This window comes from Pituophis catenifer, unplaced genomic scaffold (assembly GCF_029215685.1).
Source record: "Pituophis catenifer annectens isolate HBS135680 unplaced genomic scaffold, rPitCat1.0.hap2 SCAF_13, whole genome shotgun sequence".
NCBI lineage: Eukaryota > Metazoa > Chordata > Lepidosauria > Squamata > Colubridae > Pituophis > Pituophis catenifer.
Window position 1 is genome coordinate 18,717,990 of NW_027256893.1, and position 21,510 is coordinate 18,739,499.

General features: G+C 43.8%; 1 protein-coding gene across 2 annotated transcripts in view; it reads right to left on the reverse strand.

Annotated features, from left to right (window-relative positions):
• Positions 1-250: 250 nt before the first annotated feature.
• Positions 251-21,510, reverse strand: part of SHCBP1 (SHC binding and spindle associated 1) — a 30,216-nt gene continuing 8,956 nt past the window's right edge. The window contains exons 6-13 of one of the 2 annotated variants that reach the window (XM_070952896.1): positions 18,358-18,591; positions 17,268-17,436; positions 16,207-16,327; positions 6,746-6,877; positions 3,512-3,630; positions 2,905-2,991; positions 1,504-1,636; positions 251-958 (exon numbers count right to left, since the gene is read on the reverse strand). In XM_070952896.1, coding sequence (XP_070808997.1) covers positions 648-958; positions 1,504-1,636; positions 2,905-2,991; positions 3,512-3,630; positions 6,746-6,877; positions 16,207-16,327; positions 17,268-17,436; positions 18,358-18,591 — 1,306 coding nt within the window. In that variant the 3' untranslated portion in view covers positions 251-647. Of the gene's footprint in view, positions 959-1,498; positions 1,637-2,904; positions 2,992-3,511; positions 3,631-6,745; positions 6,878-16,206; positions 16,328-17,267; positions 17,437-18,357; positions 18,592-21,510 lie in introns of both variants that reach the window. The other variant, XM_070952897.1, reaches the window with a different exon arrangement.

Genomic DNA, 21,510 nt, shown 5'->3' on the forward strand with positions numbered 1-21,510 from the left:
TCCTTTGAGCTGGAGCAGTAGATTAGGGGTAGAGTGACTTGGAAGATGGCCAATAGTGCAGGGGAGTGGGGAACGGAAAGGGAGGATTTGGAGTCTGGAAGTCAGTGTTGGCTTCCTGCACGCCCAATCAACCGGACAAGTAATGCAAGAGGACAATTTTGCTAAATACAAAGGTTTACTCAATGTAGCTGAAACCGACACCCAGCCATTAGTCAAACAACAAATGTTCATTTTACCTGCAGTCCCGAGGTAGAAGGGCAGCGCTAACAGTCTCCCTTTAAACGTACAGAGCTTTATTTTATTTTTAAAACGAGGTGATCGATGTTAGATATAAATAGTATAATAATAAACGGATACACAGAGCCAATAAGGATGAAGCTTCTCCCTTCGGGGAGGCTCATGGGAGAGCTTTCAACTTTCAAGTTATGGCTTCAAAACTTGCTCCAAGCCAACACACGCATTTCACTGCTGCGAAACCCAACACCCACTGCTGAAAAGAACACACGAAGGACCCAGTGAAACAGGAAATATAACCAGGTTTAAACTATTTTTTTAAAAAAAAAAATAAATAGTTTTAGCTATTCTGGAAAGCGTCAGTGCTTAGCTGGCTGGTTATTCTTGTTGGGTTGATAATATAATTCGGAAAGTCAATAAAGGAAGGTTCCAAAACACCCTTTCCCGTTACGCTTGAACTGGTTGCCCAGGATGGACACAAACATCTCCTGAGACGTCTGGCTGTCTGCCTCTGGGATCTCCAACTGGCTCAGTCTCTTTTGGCACAGCTGCTTCTTCTCCAGCGAGGTGGCCCAAAGCTCCTTTGAAATCTGAAAATTGCCTTCTCCCTCATTGTCGTCATCGTCTCTTCCGTAAGGGTCCACTTCACCACAATCCAATTCATGAGGACCTTCACAGATCTCAGTGATGGCATCTTCAGCGGACGCGCTCTCTTTCGGCTGTTCTAAATCAGAAATAGCGACACCAAATTGATTTGACCGTTTGTTGGTGAAAGTCAGCCCATGATTCACAGCATTTGACTTGATCTACAAGGGATTCATTTATCACACTGGGCCATAATACGGTTTGTTTGGTTGGTTCTGATTTGGTGCATTGGGGAACCGAACTGTTGCAGTATGAAAACACTGGCTTAGGCTACATTGCAATCTGTACCATGCACCATATACCCATTCTGCAAGCTTAAAGGCAATGCTGATGGATTTGCCTGTACTGTAATTTTTTTTTTCTTTTTAACGACCCTATAATCCCTTGCATCGGGGTGCAGTCAAAGCGGCTGAATGGAGATGAGCATTTACTGGTCGGATGCCCTTCCCGACGCCTACACAGAGCTCACAGCAGATATTTTTCCCCTTTGTGTCCAAAGAGAGAAATATCTGCTGCTACCAAGGATTGAACTCACAGCCTCCTGATTGTGAGGCGAGAGCTCCACCTCCAGGCCACCATGCCGTTCAATTGCCCGTACTGTAAATAACATCTATAAAACCATACCTGACGTGCTTTCTGGCGTGACCTCACTAGCCTCTTTAGGTTTCATCAGTAACACACCATAGCCTTCATTATTGTGTATCACATTGTTCTTCATGGTTATCTTGGGCACGTCAAATTGCTCATCCAAAAAGTTCTAAAAGCAGAGAGAGAGAGAGAGAAGAGGGGGGAGAGCACTGCATGAGATTTATCCAGTGCAAAGGTTCTGAGAAGACTACTTTACAAATTATCTGCAGACGGAAAGCCCCACATGCAATGACTTTATGGAGAGCAATAACAAAGGCTAGGGCTATTCTCCATCCTAAAGGGACACGGTGGCTCAGAGGCTAAGACGCTGAGGTTATCGATCAAAAGGTCGGCAGTTCAGCAGTTTGAATCCCTAGTGCCGCGTAACGGGGTGAACTCCCATTACTTGTCCCAGCTTCTGCCAAACTAGCAGTTCGAAAGCAGGTAAAAAATGCAAGTAGAAAAATAGGGACCACATTTGGTGGGAAGGCAATAGCGTTCTGTGCGCCTTTGGTGTTGAGTCATGCCGGCCACATGACCACGGAGACGTCTTCGGACAGCACTGGCTCTTCGGCTTTGAAACGGAGATGAGCACCGCCCCCTAGAGTCAGGAACGACTAGCACATATGTGCGAGGGGAACCTTTGCCTTTATTCATCATCCTGCCAACATCTGCCATCCAGATGTTAACCAGAAGTACAGAAAGCAGCCTCTGGAATCCTCCTCCTAATTTCCTAATCGGTTCTGCAGTATTATGCAATGTTGTTTTTATCAAATCTGGACAGAAGAGAGCCATGATTTAATCCTAGCTTTCATGGAAGTTATTGGGCGACCTTGGAACAATTTCTCTCTCTTTCAGCCCAAACTAGCTTCAGGGTCTTTAGTGAGGACAAAGGGAAGGAGAGATTCACCAAACACACTCTTTTGATCTCACAGGGAAATAACCCAATAAAAATTCTATCAGGAAGATTTTTTTCCCCCTTGCTTTTAGGTATAGAAACGTTGAGAACTTTTTAATTACACGATGAATATCCAATCAATTCTCATTCGTGGAATTTTACAACGACTCCAGTTTCGGTTTGTAATACTTCCCAGTCTGGCGCAGAAGTAATAAAACCGAGGGCACCGTAAAGAGTTACTATACGATGGAAAAAACACAAAACTTTTTACTTCGCAAAACGAACAAAATGCAATGACATTGGTTGTTTGCAAAGGAGACAATTTGCCATGCTTCCATTCCTGGTTCTTTGCGGGTTTTTTTTTTTTTAAATTCGGGGGAGGGGGGAGAGAGATTGTTAAAAAGAGGGGAAAAACCAGAATAGCTAAACAATCGTTTTCAACAACAGACTCAAGTGCAGTGTATTTTTTTAAGGTACTCAACTCTCGAGCTAGAACACACCTTGATGAGGATTCCTTCTCGACAATGGTGTAGCCCATTCCCCGTCAAAATGCAGGTGCTGCCTGGGTGGATTTCAATCCCAGCACCCTGAAATTTAAGAGGAGAAGAAACGGTTACGAAGCAGGTCAAAAATTAGGAGAGACCATGTGGTCAGAGTATATTCATGAACTGGAATAGGGCATAGCAATAGATCAGCCAATGAGGACTGTTTGGTAAGTCATGCCGGCCACATGACCATGGAGACGTCTTCGGACAGCACTGGCTCTTCGGCTTTGAAACGGAGATAAGCACCACCCCCTAGAGTTGGGAACGACTAGCACATATGTGCGAGGGGAACCTTTACCTTGACCTATGAAGGTCACAGCAAGAGCTATTTCTCAACAGACATGCATAGAGCTATCAAGATATTCATTCTTGGATTTCTGCCAGATTTTGCAATGTGCCATCGATGGTTTTGGTAACCCAGGCCTTTTTTTATTTGAACACTTTATTTGTTGTCAATCCATCTTTTTTTGGTAAGAGGTGTCATCTACAGTGATGGATTCATAGAAGCTCTTTGATGCTCTGGGAAGGAAGACAACCAACGAATGGAAATATCCCTTCCTACCTTCGCCCCATACAGGTCAGAGTTCTTCATTAAGAACTCGGCAGATGTCCGGACCGCAACTCCAGTAACTCCGCACTGCAACACGCAGTTTTCCAGAGTAGTCCTTCCTTGATGAACACCTGCAAAAAGACATTTTGCTCTTGAATTTGTGGGCGCACAAACAAGACTTCAAAGGCAAAAAAATTTCCCGGCGAGCATAAACAAGGAATTCCGAAATGCTTCAACAAAACATCTTTTGTCGGGTACATCAATTCATGCTTAAGTCAACGGAGGCTGATTTGCACAAACGCAGCCATCCATTGGATGATTGGTCTCGAAACACAAAGGCCCAGGTGCATGTTGAGTTGCACAAGCCGGTAGGCAAGTTCTTTTGTGGATGACACATGCTTTGATTAAAAATCAATGAGCGCAATCATATCATTGATGATAAAAGTAGCAATCAATGCACGGCTTTCCAAAGTCTCGTATGAAGAAACAGAACAGCGTTATTCTAAACAAGTCAGTTAAAAAAAAAATTAATGATAAATCTTTGAACTATTGGGCTGCTACTCCCCAAATCTTTAATCTGCAGGAGGCTGGTTGCCCAACGCTTTGGAGACTACAAAGATGGAGAAAGGAACCTTTGAGAATGAAGAAGCATTTCGTGGCGAAGTTTTAGACCAGTTCTTGATTTTCTCGCATCGAAATGCCAGAAGCTCATATTCAACACTAACTTTTTTTTTTTTTTTGAAAAGGACACAATGTATAAATTTACTCTGTTAAAGAATATATTAGGGGCAAGCAATTAATAACTTTCTTCAAGGGTGGCTCAAGCACCCCCTCCCCAATTATATTATATATATTTTTTTTTGGTGAGTGAATATATTTTCACATAAAAGGTGCTGAAATTATCTTGCTAGCCCATGGAGCATTTGTTATTCAAATCCACATCTCAGATGATGAAGTGTTAATTATCACCTTCTTCAAAAGGCAGAGGGACACAGCTAACGAAAATTCATCAAATTCGGGGGGGGGGGAGGGAGGGGGGAGGGAGGGAGAAAAAGAGGACAAGAGAGGTGGCAGGTCCCCATTAGGAAACAAAGTCTTTTAAAGAAACTTTGAACATCGAACTAAGAAAACGCATCCCGTTTGTCTGTCTTAGCAAGGCACATAAAATCAATATTATTAACATGGAAAAGAAATGCATGGGAAAAGGGGAATGCTATAAAATTAGAACAATGGATACCCTAAAACTTTTTAATTCTGAATATTACGGTATAATCAAGAAGCAAGTGTTACCCAAAGGATGCGATCCTCAAATATATTTCTCTGTGGAGTCCTGGATCTTCTCTGACCTTGGTTGTTTGCAGTGGTGAAATTCAAATTTTTTTACTACCAGTTCAGTGGGTGTGGCTTGGTGGGTGTGGCATGGCGTGGCAGGGGAAGGATACTGCAAAAATCTCCATTCCCTCCCCACACCAGGGGAAGGATACTGCAAAATCTCCATTCCCACCCCACTCCAGGGGAAGGATACTGCAAAATCTCCATTCCCTCCCCACTCCAGGGAAAGGACACTGCAAAATCTCCATTCCCACCCCACTCCAGGGGAAGGATATTGCAAAATCTCCATTCCCACCCCACTCTGGGACCAGCCAGAGGTGGTATTTGCCAGTTCTCTGAACTACTCAAAATTTCCACTACCGGTTCTCCAGAACCTGCCAGAACCTGCTGGATTTCACTCCTGATCAAGAGTACTTGGTTGCAAACAAACAGCCAGGTTCAGAGAATATCAAGGGCTCCACATTTCAACCCTGAGTTAAATATATTGTCTACCATTGGAATATTTCTCTGTGTACAAAACAAAGACTGCATTCAGACAACAAGTCTGGTTTTTTTTTAAAAAAAAAAAAAACCCTAACAAATGCATTTCTACAACATGCTATACTTGGTGGCTCTTGCCCTTGATTCCATTTTCTATAGCATTGTCTGTCAATCATAGAAGAGTTTTGTGTATTCTTTTTACTTTTATCTCTACCAAAGAAAGTTGGAAGTCATTCTTTTTCCAGTTTTCTTTCTTTTTTTTTTCTCTTTCTTACACTTCCACTTTTTTTCCTGAGCTTTTTCTTCTTGCAAATCTGTTCCCGTTGGTTTATTTTTTAACCTTGCCATTTTTTTTTAAAAAAAAATTTGATCGTTAGGTAAACTAGCTTTGTGCTAGTTTAGCAAACCCAACGATGGGGTCGATTCATGGTTCAGTGCATTAACTTTACTAGAGAAGTCAGCAACCAATTTAAGGGTGCCAGTGAGTGCTGCTTGGGCGCTATTCTCTCCTGGTGGCTTTTGTTACAGGTTAGCCAGCAGAAGATAACGCCTATATAATAGACCCATGGTGGCTCAGTGGTTAGAATGCAGTATTGCAGGCTGACTCTGCCCACTGCCAGGAGTTCAATCCTGACGGGCTCAAGGTTGACCCAACCTTCCACCCTTCCAAGGTCAGTCAAATGAGGACCCAGATTGTTGGGGGCAATAGACTGACACTGTAAACCACTTAGAGAGGGCAGTAAAAGCACTGTGAAGTGGTATATAAGTCCAAGTGCTTTTCCTTCCTTCCTTCCTTCCTTCCTTCCTTCCTTCCTTCCTTCCTTCCTTCCTTCCTTCCTTTATCCCAGTGGTTAGAATGCAGTATTGCAGGCTGACTCTACCCACTGCCAGGAGTTCCATCCTGACGGGCTCAAGGTTGACCCAACCTTCCACCCTTCCAAGATCAGTCAAATGAGGACCCAGATTGTTGGGGGCAATAGACTGACACTGTAAACCACTTAGAGAGGGCAGTAAAAGCACTGTGAAGTGGTATATAAGTCCAAGTGCTTTTGCTATTTTCTTTCCTTCCTTCCTTCCTTCCTTCCTTCCTTTCTTCCTTCCTTCCTTCCTTCCTTCCTTCCTTCCTTCCTTTATCCCAGTGGTTAGAATGCAGTATTGCAGGCTGACTCTGCTCGCTGCCAGGAGTTCGATCCTGACCAGCTCGAGATTGACTTAGCCTTCCATCCTTCCGAGGTGGGTAAAATGAGGACCCAGATTGTTGGGGGCAAGTGGCTGACTCTGTAAACCTCTTAGAGAGGACTGTAAAGCTCAGTGAAGCTGTAGATAGGTCTAAGGGTTATTGCTATCAGATATACTGTTACATCTTAGAACATCCATTGGTTATATAGGCCTCATTTGACTTGGGAAATCAGCAGGCCAACTCAACAAACTCACTCAGAATGCCTTTCTCCGTATCACGTTGGATGAGCTTCAGGTTAGAGATTTTCACGTCCTTTCCGGTACATTCAACAAAAGCATGTGGCTTCCCTTGCTTTTCTATCACGATGTCATCCGGCAGTCCGTAGCCTTTGCAAAAATAAAAAAAAAAAATTAAAAGGGCATCTTTTTGTAGGTTATTAGATCTCCAGAAACATTATCTCATCATTGTTCTATGCTTATATAGGATAGAAAAGACACATTCTCTAGTTCTATGCTCAACAGCCAGGGATTATTCTAAACAGTGATCATCGGTCTTTGCGTTATTCTAGAAGAACACATTGTGAAAAACACATCGTAATTCTATGCATCTGCATTACAAAGAAAAATCTGCTATATTCAATGGTCTCATATGCCCATACAGTAGTGGCCAAAATTGTGGAAACCTTTTGGGGAAAGTGTATTTTCTAAAACTAGCTAATAACCCCACTTTTTGGAGGGAGTAGTACCATAAAATTATATATCGTTGGAAAGATAATTTAATCAAGAATGTAATGCAGTAATTTTTATGAAGGATTTGCTATTAGAACAGCAGTTACAGTATAAAGAAGGAAAAACGTAGAAAAAATGAGATATACAAAAATTATCACCAAGAAAAAAACGAGATATACAAAAATTATCACCATGTCAGTTAACGCTTAGCTGGGTAACCTTTAGCCTGAATTATGGCCTTACATCGTCTTCCCATGGAGTGAACCAAGTCCTTTAGTTCTCCAGCTGTTTTCATGTGAAACCAAGATTGAATGATTGCTTCTATTAACTGGGTTTTATTGCTGGGTCGCTTTTGACCAAGAAGTTTCTTTTAGTCAGCTCCATAGATTTTCAATTGGGTTAAGGTCTGGGTTATTCCCAGGCCATTCCATATTCAGTGGAATATGATTATCTTGAAACTCCCCCAAAAAAGTGGTGTTATTAGCCATCAAATCTCAAAAATACACTTTTCCCAAAAGGTTTCCACAATTTTCGCCACTACTGTATAGGGCTTCCTGAGTAGTGGGACAGCAGGTTTCCTGTGCAGGGAGTTGGACTCAAAGACCTCTAAGATCCCGTCCAACTCTATTATTCTGTCCAAAATCGTGGTAGTGCATTACACACAATGACTCAATTTTAAAGATGTTGCAACCAATTTTTTTTTTCACTCAAAAGTTCAAGAAGCACTATTACAACTTCCAAATTTATTGGAACCTGTATTCTTTGATTAAAGAAGCAACTCTTCTTAATCAGTGCAACATCACTTATCTGCTTAAAGCGTTGCTTTCAGGAAGGTATTGTTATGTACCACTTAGGAATGTTAAAAAGGCTTTCCGTCCCTTGAATTAGCTTTCCTCAAATTGATATTCCCCAGATGTGCCCAGGTACGGCTCACACCATCCCCCAACTATAACGCCGTACACCTTGAAGGTACACACCGTCTTAAAGCTAATCCCTCCAAACAAATAAGGTAAGATGAGCTGGGGGGAAAGATACCTTTTAAAGAAGCATCGTCTTTTTCCTGGGCTCCCTCAATGGCCATGCAATCCCGGGAAAACACAGATAAGGTGGTGCTAACAGGCTGTGATAAGGCACTTCTAAGACACCCTAGGGATGTTGATGGGATCTCCATACCTCAATGCATATGTTTCCCTAGGACTGCAGAGCCCATCTGCAGGGCCCGGAGAAGACACATCTCTTCTTTAAGGAAGCACCCCAGGAATGACTTGCATACTTTGGCCACTCTAAAGCAGGGGTCACCAACCTTTTGGACCCCAGGGACCACTACATTCATAAATTTAAATCCCGCGGACCACGATTATGATCTGCCTAATGACTGGCTGGGTGGGCGTGGCAAGGTGGCCATGTGACTGGGTGGGCGTGGCCAACTCGATGTCACTCACGTCGAGGGGCACCCCCAACAGGAAGCAGTTGCTGGAGCTAAGCAGCCACCATGAGAAAGAGTTGGCAAAACAGCTGGCTCAGTTCAAATTGGATCTGACCGAGGAGGAGGCTCAGCGGAAGCACCTCACTGAGGACTATGAGCATAGGCTTTCCAAGCAGAGGGAAGACCTGCAGGAGTGCAAGGCCAGGTACAGGCACCTGGAGGCTCAGCGGGCTGAGATGGTCAGCCAGTTCCAGGCCATGAGGCAGTCCCACTGGAACAAGGCCCTCTGGTTCTTCGCCACCAGCCTAATTTTTCTGCGGACCACCAAAATTTTCTCACGGACCACCAGTTGGTGACCACTGCTCTAAAGCACCTCCCCAGCTCCAGGTCCAAAAGGCTGGACATCCAAAGGACTTGCAATACTCCACACTTAGAAGGCAAGCGATAAGCAAGGAACCAAGATTGCTCGTGAGTAGCCATTCTCCTGATGTCCATTTCAATGTTATCTCAGGAACTGCCTCACCTCCTCTCAATGGGATTGGATCATCCCACCCAGGCTGGCCAAAGGGGCACGCTGCAAAGTGTTGGTCAAGGAATTTGGGCTGGTGGGATCCAGGAAAAGAAACTTTTCTGTTGTGGCTCCCGCCCTCTAGAACAACCTGTCCTCAAGGTGACAGCCTCACCTGCCCTCTTGGCCTTCAGAAATGACCTGAACATCTGGCTCTGTCATCCTGGAGGTGCCCTATGGATTGAGATAAGACCCCATCTTTTCCCTGTGTGCATCTTGCTCCCTTCCTCCTATCTTCGTTAATTTTTAAGGCAAATTTTTATTAGTGCCGATAGTTATCGTTTTAATGATTCATCTTGTTGTTTCTGTTGGTTGTAAGCCTCTAGTTGAGATGGGCGGCATATAAGCATATAACAGAGGGATAGAATCAAGATCACGCGAAGTGTTAATACCATGTTATAAGGCCTTGGTAAGGCCACACTCGGAATACTGCATTCAATTTTGGTGGCCACGATGTAAAAAAGATGTGGAGACTCTGGAAAGAGTGCAGAGAAGAGCAACAAAGAGGATTAGGGGACTGGAGGCTAAAACATATGAAGAATGGTTGCAGGAACTGGGTATATCTAGTTTAATGAAAAGAAGGACTAGGGGAGACATGATAGCAGCCTTCCAATATCTCAGGGGCTGCCACAAAGAAGAGGGAGTCAAGCTATTCTCCAAAGCACCTGAGGGCAGGACAAGAAGCAATGGATGGAAACTAATCAAGGGGAGAAACAAACTAGAACTAAGAAGAAATTTCCTGACCGTGAGAACAATTAATCAGTGGAACAACTTGCCTCCAGAAGTTGCGAATGCTTCAACACTGGAAGTTTTTAAGAAGATGTTGGATAACCATTTGTCTGAAGTGGTGTAGGGTTTCCTGCCTAAGCAGGGGGTTGGACTAGAAGACCTCCAAGGTCCCTTCCAAATCTATTCTATTCTATTCTATTCTATTCTATTCTATTCTATTCTATTCTATTCTATTCTATTCAATTCAATTCAATAAATATGTGAATGTTATGCAATGGGAGACCACACTACTCCTTCCAGTTTAGGACTGATTTTTCTTTCCATTATCTTGAAATGGACAGAATTGAATATTTTATCATGACAAAAGCATCTATTAGATTCCACTGTCACACTATATCACGATTCAGATCTCCTATTTATAGACTTCTACATCATTCAAAGGGAAAGGTCTGCTGTTTTCTCAGACTTAGGTAAGTCTTTAACATCACTGCTTTTCTTTTTTTTTAAGAGCAAGGCTAAGTTAACTCAGATATCCGCTATTGTTTACACCAAACCACTTAAAGAAATTTATGAGCATGCAAAGCTTTTATGGCCCGTCACTAGCATAACGACATGGCAACCGGGAATATAGATACCATCAGCGTCATGGCATATATTTTCTGTTTTTTAAGCATCTCCAAACTCTAGAGATGGATCGAATGAAGAGATGCATGGTAAAGCTGTCAACTTAAAAAAAAATGTTTGAGATGCGTTGTAAGAAGCTAGGATTTAATTAAGATTAGACATGCACGTGGGTCCATGCTAGAGAGCGTGCAAAATATTTCAGGTTTGAAATACGTGGAAGGGTCATTTGAAATATTTGAAGCGTGGGTCAAAATACCCTGTGTTTCAAGAGCAATGGCAATAGGACTTAGACTTATATACCGCTTCACAGTGCTTCATAGCCCCTCTCTAAGCAGTTTACACAGAATCAGTCTATCGCCCCCAACAATCTGGGTCCTCATTTTACCGACCTCGGAAGGATGGAAGGCGGAGTCAACCTTCAGCCGGTCAGGATCAAACTGCTGGCACTCTGCCAACTGCCTGGAGTTCGATCCTGACTGGCTCAAGGTTGACTCCGCCTTCCATCCTTCTGAAGTTGGTAAAATGAGGACCCAGATTGTTGGGGGGGCGATATGCCGACTCTGTAAACCGCTTAGAGAGGGCTGTAAAGAAATATGAAGCGGTATATAAGTCTAAGTGCTACATCTATTGCTATAAAAGGTAAAGGTTCCCCTCGCACATATGTGCTAGTCGTTCCTGACTCTAGGGGGCGGTGCTCATCTCCGTTTCAAAGCCAAAGAGCCAGCGCTGTCCGAAGACGTCTCCGTGGTCATGTAGCCAGCATGACTCAATGCCAAAGGTGCACGGGAAGCTGTTACCTTCCCACCAAAGGTGGTTCCTATTTTTCTACTTGCATTTTTTACGTGCTTTCAAACTGCTAGGTTGGCAGAAGCTGGGACAAGTAACGGGAGCTCACCCCCATTATGCGGCTCTAGGGATTCAAACCACTGAACTGCCGACCTTTCGATCAACAAGCTCAGCGTCTTAGCCACTAAGCCATCGCGTCCCTATTGCTGTACCGGTTGCCAAACGCCCAAATTTTCATCACATGGCTGGGGGGATTCTGCAAAAGTCAAACTGCGAGGACCGCTCCTAAATCATTGTTTTCCCAGTGCTAACCCTAACTTCGAATAATAGCTGAGCGAATGGTTGTAAGTCGAGGATCCCCCCGTACTAGTAAGCCCGGCTTTCCTCCTTAAAAAAAAACCGAGGCATATCTCAACTGCATCCTGCCAAGAATACAACCAATTCTTGTTTGGCCTTCCTTGCAATTATACCTCCCGCATCATTAACCCTCGCAGTGAGCAGCCTCTGCCGTTCAAACCGCTTCTGCTTCCGTGACTTTCAACAGGGGCTCCCGTGACAGGCAGGGAGACTTCCTGACTTCTCGATCAATCACCGCATCGGCTCTGTGAATAAACTTGACACGGGTTTTTGTTCCTGAAGAGCTTCAGGCTCGAGGCTGGCCTAGCGCACTTTTAATACGCTTTGCTCCCGTCTGCCTGACCTCTCCGACGGGGGATGCGATTTGTCACAGATACCACCTCGTGTGCCCAAACCAGCTTATCCCTCACCCCTACCGATAAATGAAATTTATTGCAACTCCATCTCCTGCAGGGGTTCGGCAGGCTGGTGTGGATATCTGCATAAATCAAACGTCAGAGAGGAGGAAAAGGGGGGCGGGGGGGGGGAAAGCAAGGGAATCATCATAAAAACCAACAATGTAAAAAAGGAAGGGTGAAAAAAAGGAAAAGAAAAGATGACTGGCAGAGAGAAGGGGAGGGGGGGAAATTAGAATCCAAACAGCAGGAAATTAAAAAAAGAAGAAGAAGAAAAAAACCCCTTCGGCTCTTTTTTTTTCTATTACGGAGTTTTGACAAGATAAAGAATGAACTTTCAACAAAAGCTCGCTCCGGAAAGCCGCAAGAATCTGGAAGAGCAATAAACATGCCTATTATGTTAAGAATGAATGGCACACCTCACCTTCTTCCTGCAGACAGAATAAGGGAGCTTGGCCTACCCCGCAGTTTCTTTAAAAAAAAAGATCTGGGGTGTTAAAAACCAGGGGGTGTTATCTCCCAAGCCAGCTGCAACTTCTGTTGTGGCCCGCCAGTGGCCAACAGAGCTGGCAACAGATTCGGACAATGAGGAGGTTGGGGAGGAACACGGGCCAGTCCTGAAGTCTGGGGAAGGCTCAGATGAGGGCTCCGAGGCAGAGAGGCAGAGAGGGGGCCAAGGCCATCTGGTAGTTCTTTGCTGCCTCCGGAGTCTCCGGAGTCTGACATCAGCGAGGCAGAAGAACAGCATGAACCTGTTCCCAGTGTGCGCATGCGCAGAGCTGCCAGGACACAGGAACAATTAAGGAAACAGGGTCGACTTGGGAGTAAGGCTTGGAGATGATTGGCCCCTCCCATAAGACATAAAAGAGAAGCAAATGGGACGGGAGCTTTTGCAGGAAGCAATTAGTTTATCTGGCCGGTTCAAGATTTGAAAATTCTGTTTGTGACTCTGTGCCAAGTTTGGCCTTGCCCTGCGTCTGGCAATTAGCTCTTTGGCAGCATTCCACGTGAGATATGTGGGTGTTGATAACCTTCCACTGAAAGACTGTTTATCAAGCCTTGCAGACTGTGCATGAAAGTAATTTACAGCTGTATGAATTAAAGAGGTTTGCCGGGACTAAGTTTGTGCTGTTTAATTTCTAAGGAAGCCTAGCTCAGAACAGCTTCATGCAAAATGCCTCTTTGCTGAAAGGAGCATTGAAACTGAAATTTGAAAATATGGTCCAGGATTCATTTCTGGGGTGTTAGCAAAGAGAACTTCAAGATTTTGGAACGTATCCATGGAAAAGCACAGATGGGACAGTTTTTGGATTCAATAAAGGAGAATGAGTGCAGCTCAGAATTGAAATGAGGGGTTCCCTGGTACCCTATGAGCTTCTTTGGTTGCTTTCTTGCAGATGTTTCATTATTCAATCAGGAAAACTCATCAGTGCTAGGAGGGAATGGGGTTGGTATATAAAGAGAGAGCCAACCCCCACTCCCTTCTACGGTAGCACTGATAGTGGTACCTAGTTGGGTAATGAAACGCCAGCAAGGAAACCAAACTCGGAAAGTAACAAAGATTCTTCACCTTTTGGACTCAACAGCATAGAGGTAGTCCTTGACATATGACAACTGGGACCGGAAGCTCTGTTGCAAAGCAAGCTGGTTGGTTAAGTGAGTTGGGACTGATTTAACAGCATTTTGTTGCAGTGATTAAGTAAATCACACCTGCCATTAAATACATCATAAGAACAATTAATCAGTGGAACAACTTGCCTCCAGAAGTTGTGAATTCTATTCTATTCTATTCTATTCTATTCTATTCTATTCTATTCTATTCAGAATCCTATTCTATTCTATTCTATTCAGAATCCTATTCAGAATCCTATTCTATTCTGTTCTGTTCTATTCTATTCCTGCACATCCAGGATCTGAAACCCTTTTGCCTTTAAATCGGATACGCTGCACAGCATTACTGGAAAGTTTTCTGTGGTTTAGGATCTAGACAATATTTTGCCGTGAGTGAACCTAAAAATAGGCACTCTTAATACAAGAAACCTAATTGTAGAATTCTCTCCTGGTTCATTAAGGTTTGCCTGAAGCCTGGCACCTTTCTGGCATCAACTAAAGATCATCTAATCATTAGTTAGGCTGCTTTATAACTGATTTTGGGATTCTCTCTGTATTATAGACTTTAAGCTGTTACTGATATTCAGCACATCTTTCTTATATGTTTTTGTTTGTTTGCCTATAGCATTTATGCGGCCATCCATCTCACGGCGATGTATGAAAAGTAAAACCAAAAATGAAAATTAAACCAACAATTCAGATAACGAATGTCTAAAGTTGAAAAAAAAAATAATAATTCCCATCTTACAACGGAAATAACCAACAATGAATCCAATCATCCAGCAGAACCCATTTAACCTCCTGGCCTAAATGTTTTGACTGAACGTGTCCCTTAGCTTACAATAAATTTTAAACCCTCATTTTTTAATTTATTCTCATTTTCTTTAAATTGTTCCCTGATTTGGATTTAGTTTTAAGAAAGAAAACAGGGATTTTTTTTAAAAAAAAAAACAGCAATTAAGCAACCTTTCATGAGCTCATCAAGGAAATACACCTTCAGAAACGCTAGACAATTAATTATAGACAATTGGTGCTGCCAATTAAATAACAGAATATGGAAAGCTAGGAAAAAAGGAGTTTAATGATATTAAAAAGTTTGCTCTGCATAAAATGGGCCTCGGAGTTAAGAGTTTTATCCCACTTTGCATTCAGAATCTCCAAATCTGTCATTCCCAAAATAACTGCACTATGGTGTCAAAATAAAAACATCATTTAGGAATTCAAACAGACCAGCAACATAAAATAAGAGGTTAATTTACATTCATTCTTAGGATTGCTGTAAAAAAAACATCTGAATTTGTTTATTTATATTTCCTTCTTTGCTTCCTGCACTTTTCTCCTCTTATTTTTTTCCTACCTCTTCCCTTTTTTTTTAATCCTACATTAATAGTCCTTGTTCAATTTTAACTCTCATATTAAAATATATAGGAATATACATTCATGTACACACATATGGGACATCAAATGGGACATGCAGAAGAGAGATATAAACAAGGGCGGTGAAAATTTGGTGTAGTTTGGAAACACCTGGAATAAATATCATAGGAACAGGACCACTTTATAATGCCTTGGTAAGGCCACACTTGGAATACTGCATCCAGTTTTGATCGCCACGATGTAAAAAAGATGTGGAGACTCTGGAAAGAGTGCAGAGCAGAGCAGCAAACAGGATTAGGGGGCTGGAGGCTAAAACATGAAGAATAGTTGCTGGAACTGGGTATGTCTAGTTTAATGAAAAGAAGGACTAGGGGAGACATGATAGCAGTGTTCCAATATCTCAGGGGCTGCCCCAAAGAAGAGGGAGTCAAGCTATTCTCCAAAGCACCTGAGGGCAGGACAAGAAGCAATGGGTGGAAACTAATCAAGGAGAGAAGCAACTCAGAACTAAGGAGAAACTTCCTGACAGTTAGAACAATTAATCAGTGGAACAACTTGCCTCCAGAAGCTTTGAATGCTCCAACACTGGAGCTTTTTAAAAAGAGATTGGACAACCATTTGTCTGAAATGGTTTAGAGCCGTGATGGCAAACCTATGGCACGCATGCCAGAGGTGGCACGAGAGACACTCTCTGTGGGAACGCACACTGTCTCCAGCTGCTCTTCCGGTTTCCGGTGCACTGGTCTTCGTGGGCGCTGGAGCACGAAAACGGCCCAAAAAACAGCCTGAAAATGGCCCCAAAACCAGCCTGAAAACAGCCCAAAAAACAGCCTGAAAACAGCCAAAAAACCCAGCCAAAACCAGCCAAAAAACAGACATGTGCGCACCAGCCAGCTGATCTTCAGGTTTCCGGCACTCCAGTTTGGGCATTCAGTGCCGAAAAGGTTCACCATCATTGGTTCAGGGGGTTGGACTAGAAGACCTCCATGGTCCCTTCCAAATCTGTAATTCTGAAAATGTGTGCTATGAGAGTTCTCCCATCCAGGAAAAAGGGGTTTCTCTCTCTTTAAGACAGGAAAGTTAAAAATAGACCAGCCTCCACCAAAATACTCACCTTCTAGGGCAACAGAATCAGCGATAGGCAATGCTCCTTCAATAATGTAATGGCCGGGACAGATTATGACCCGGTCTCCTTCATAGCAAGCATTCAAAGCAGACTGTGGGTCGTGGTGGAACTAAGAAAGAACACACAAAATAATGAAAGCTGGCAAACCCAACGTTGTGGGGCGATGCGTATCAAAAAAGCAGAACAAACAGACAGGAACAACAGCCAGAAAACAAACTTGGATTCAGGGTGAGGTGAAAGCTCATCTAATTCAGATAAGATTATCTGAAAGAGCCGAGGTGGCGCAGTGGTTAGAGTGCAGTACTGCAGGCTACTTCAGGCTGACTGCTAGTTGCAGTTTGGCAGTTCAAATCTCACCGGTTCATGGTTGACTCAGCCTTCCATCCTTCCGAGGTGGGTAAAATGAGGACCCAGATTGTTGGGGGCAAGAGGCTGACTCTGTAAACCGCTTAGAGAGGGCTGTAAAGTACTGTGAAGGCAAATTGCTGGGAGGCAGAGGCAGATTTTTTTTTTCTTGTTTTCCTCCCCCAAAAAAGGTAGGTCCGTCTTATAGTCTGGAGCATCTTATACTCCGAAAAATACAGTATTTATTTTTTAGTTTCCTCTTATTTCTCATTTTTCCATGATGTTTTGATTGTGTTTGTGTTCAGTAAACCTGGCTGGTTAACAACCCCATCCTATTGGCCTTCCGAAAAGCGGTGAAGACCTGGCTTTTCCGGCAGGCCTGGGGCCGTTGATCTCGCTCTTGTGATCTGGCGAGATCCGGCCATGAATGGCGTGAATGAGTTTTTAATGTTTTTAATGTTCTTAATTTTTAAATGTTTTTTATAATGATTTTTTAAAATGTACTGTGAGCCGCCCTGAGTCTTCGGAGAGGGGCGGCATATAAATTGAATTAATTAAATTAAATTAAATTAAACCTTAAATAAAAGCTTGACGGCTGCTATAAAAAAAAGAACCCAGGAAGTGCTATCTAGCCAACTTCTGAGCATCTAAAGAGAAGGGAAGATACCGATCTATCCAGAAATAATTAATTTAACCAAGCCAACCTGGATTTCAATGTCTTCGTTGAAGTGTTCCGGAGAAAGTTTGTCCCTGACCAGACATTGTAGGAAGCTCGACTGGATTGTAGCACAGACAATGTGAGTGATAGTGACATTAGAAGAACGGGTTCCTTTTGCCTTGAGTCCAGCGTGCTTCTTATAACCAAAGACGTATCTAAAAAACAACAACAACAACCAAGCAGCTAGTTAAGGAGAGTCAGTTAGGTCTGGTGGTTAAGGCAGCAGGCTAGAAAGAGGGAGAATTCTGGAGATTGAAGTCCACAAGTCTTAAAGCTGCCAAGGTTGGACGCCCCTGGCTTATACTATAATTGGTGTTCCCTTAAGATGCTTCCTGCCTCAAAGTCAGAAATCTGCTTTGCATTCTGATACACTTGGTTGCAGGAATTGGCTAGGTCTAGTTTAATGAAAAGGAGGACTAGGGGTGACATGATAGTAGTGTTCCAATATTTGAGGGGCTGCCATAAAGAAGAGGGAGTCAACCTGTTCTCCAAAGCACCTGAAGGCAGGACAAGAAGCAACGGATTGAAACTAATTGAGGAGAGAAGCAACTTAGAACTAAGGAGAAAATTCCTGACAGTTAGAACAATTAATCAGTGGAACAACTCGCCTCTAGAAGTTGTGAATGCTCCAACACTGGAAGTTTTTAAGAAGATGTTGGATAACCATTTGTCTGAAGTGGTGTAGGGTTTCCTGCCTAAGCAGGGGGTTGGACTAGAAGACCTCCAAGGTCCCTTCCAACTCTTGTTATTCTAATTATTTTGTTACAATAACTCCAAAAACTGCAATGACAGCTTTTAAAATCGCAGGTGGCAGACTTCTGATCCCTCCCCCCTACTTTTAACAGAGGGAAAAAAATTAAATCCATTAATTGCCATCAAATATTTAACCTATTTTCTGCTTTGGTCCCCAAGACCGAGGTAAGCAAACAAAATTATTCCATAAAAGAATTTAAACCGTGCGGGGGGTGGGGGGGGTGTAGGAGAGGGAGGGGAAATAAACTGCTTTGGATTAGGTTCTGCAGGCAGCCGTAAATTCTTTGTTCCAGAGTTTTTAAGCCGTTAAATATTTGCTTTACCGGAATAGAAAGTTTTCAATCATTTCCAGCTGTTGTTTCAGGTGCTCGATCTTGTCGTAGAGTTTCATCCCTTCCACCACAGAGACGTTGTCCTTTTCAGAATCGGAATCGCAGGCCGAAAGGCTGTTCCTCAGGACTTGGAACTTGCCGTAGAGTTCCTTGCACTGAGAAAGGCGGCTGTGGTAGTCCGACACCAGAGCTGGAGAGATGCGGTCTTCCATGATGTCGTAATACCTAGAATTCCGAAGGTTGGAAGATAGAAAACGATACTTACGTTGCAAAAATTCCTGACGTCTATGCAGCAACCCCTGAATTTAAAATTTCTACTGTCAGAGTTCCAACTGATGCCCTAATTAAATCATGAGCCTCGGAGTCAAGCTTCAAAAGAAATCCAGATATTCATTAGGAGCTTCATGTCGGCAGGTTCCAAGTGAAGCCAACTCTAACCTCACTTAATTCACACCCCAGCTGACCCTGTTTCCCCCTACCCCCCAAGGTGTGTTATCAGTCACATTCCCCAACAAAGCAATTTTGTGGGTTGTAGAGTCCCTCCCTCCGGCCACTGTGAGTCTCCGTGGAGATGGCCTTGACATAGAGATGGCTGGAATGTACTTTTGTTTTTGACTGAAGTGCAATTCCCTCGCTGCAGCTGGGAGGCTCGGTTCCTCATCCCCCTGCCTATGGCGACTCGAGAGCAGGTCAGGAATGCTTCGCGAGTTGACATCTACAAGTTTATTTATTTCTATCTCCCCCTTATTGCTTTTACAAATAACCCAAGGAAGCGAATATATCCAACACACGTTTTTCCTGCTGTTTTTCAAACAACCCTGTGAGGTGGGTTGGGCTGAGAGGGTGTGACTGGCCCAAAGTCACCCAGCTGGCTTTCATGGCTAAGCCAGGACTAGAACTCACCATCTCCTGGTGATTAACCCAAAGTCACCCAGCCAGCTTTCATGCCTAAGGGAGGACTAGAACTCACTGTCTCCTGATGATTGGGTCCAATGACTCGATCATTTGCTAAGTGACTGGGGAGCGAGGGAGGGAGAGAGGAGCGGGGTTTCAAGTCTCTCTTCTCATTCAGATAAATTTCTCTCCTAGTCCTCTTGGGGTTGATATTTTGACAGATTACTTAAGCAGTTGATTAGAACGCTCCCAACAGATGCTGCCTGAGACTGACAAGATTTTAATCAGTTTCACACTGAAGGCTTGTTGTTATTGTTGTTGCAAATGCAAGCCTTGGTTGGAAAAGGAATATTTTGTTACCATTTATTATCCTTGCATTTGGGAAACGGTCACTATCCGAGGCAGCTGCTAAACAAGAACTTCCTGTATTTCATGCATTTGCGTCGGACGGCAAGACCCAGCCAGACCCTCTGCTTTCAAAAGCGATTAGGCCAATTCATGGGGAAAAACAAGCGTAAGGGTTCCTCATTAAGCGTGCGAGCTAATGCAACCTCCGTGTCCTGAGCCAGTGCACCTTTGCACACCCATGCCTTGCAGCAGCCTAGGATTGTAGATCAGAAGTGGACAACCTGTAGCCTCTGGCTGGATTTCAAAAGCTCGTTGCAATCAATTAGCACTGAGCTTTTGCCAAAAGCAACGTGTCCTTTTTGCAGTGGTATTCTTGCCTAAAGGTAGGAGAGGAAACATATTCCAGAAAGACAGAAGGACTGAGTACAAATTGCTGCTGTGCAACATTCAGGAGAGAGAGGGGGGGAGGGAAAGAGAGAGAAAGAGAGAGAGAGAGAAAGGAAGAGAGAGAGAGGTGGGAGAGAGAGGAGAAAGGAAGAGAGAGGAGAGAGGAGAAAGAGGAGGGAGATAGGAAGAGAGAGAGGAGAAAGGAAGAGAGAGAGTGAAAGGAAGAGAGAGAGGAGAGGGGGGGGAGAGAGAGAGAGAGAGAAACAGAGAGAGAGAAAGGAAGAGAGAGATAGAGGTGGGAGAGAGAGGAGAAAGGAAGAGAGAGGAGAGAGGGGGGAGAAAGGGAGAGAGAGAGGAGAGAGAGAGTGAAAGGAAGAGAGAGAAGAGAGGGGGAGAGAGAGAGAGACAGAGAGAGAATAGAGAGGGACATATTTCCTATCTACCACCGTTTACCCACAATAAATATCTTTTGTGTCAATTGCAGGGAAACGCGATTGCCTTCAGATCTGCTTTGCCGGCAAATCTAATGCATCTCAATTTTCTTCTGCAGTGGAAGGGAGACAAGGCTGGAATGCTGGAACGAGAAGGCTTTTTGCGCTCAACCAGCAAGGTCCTTCTGAAGATTGGCACGGCTTCCCAAGGAAGCAGACAAAATCCATTTCACTTAAGACCTTGTCAAAACATCCCTCAGTTGAAGGAGAAAAGCAGGGATCCCCAGACCTACAGGGCCATTTGGGAAGAGGGGCATTGAAGAGGATGGGGTCCCGTTCCCCCCCACACACACGCACCCACAAAAATAAGGCCTCTTCTGCAGTGCTGTTGCCAAGCAACAAGCAGGCAAGGCATTTGCTCTGCCCTGCCAAGACGTTACCCCCTACATTTTAAGGATTCAGTGGAGAAAGGCAGGCTCCTGTTTGTGTGATTTGAGGAATGCGTTCATTTTTCAGCTTCTCCAAATAAATCAGCTTGGGGTTTGCACCCCTGGGATGCAATCTCTCCTCTGCCAGCATCCCAGAATGGAAAAAGGGAAGGGAAGAAGGGGAGGGGAGGGGAGGAAGATAGGGAAGGAGAGGGAAGGAGAGGAGAGGAAGATAGGGAAGGAAAGGAAAGGAAAAGAGGAAAGGAGGAAGAAAGGAAAGGAAAGGAAAGGAAAAGATGAAAGGAGGAAAGAAGGAGAGGAGAGGAGAGGAGAGGAGAGGAGAGGAGAGGAGAGGAGAGGAGAGGAGAGGAGAGGAGAGGAGAGGAAGATAGGGAAGGAAAGGAAAGGAAAAGAGGAAAGGAGGAACAAGAAAGGAAAGGAAAGGAAAGGAAAGGAAAAGAAAGGAAAGGAAAGGAAAGGAAAGGAAAGGAAAGGAAAAAAGGTGGCGATCTAATTTTAAAAGGTGCATGTCCAAAAGGGGAGCAAGCAAACCTCCTCTTTCAAGATGCTGCAAGGCTTTTCCAGAGGGATCGGCTCTAACGTTGTGAATATAATTCTAACCAAACTGAATTTTCATGACCAAAACACGTTTTCAT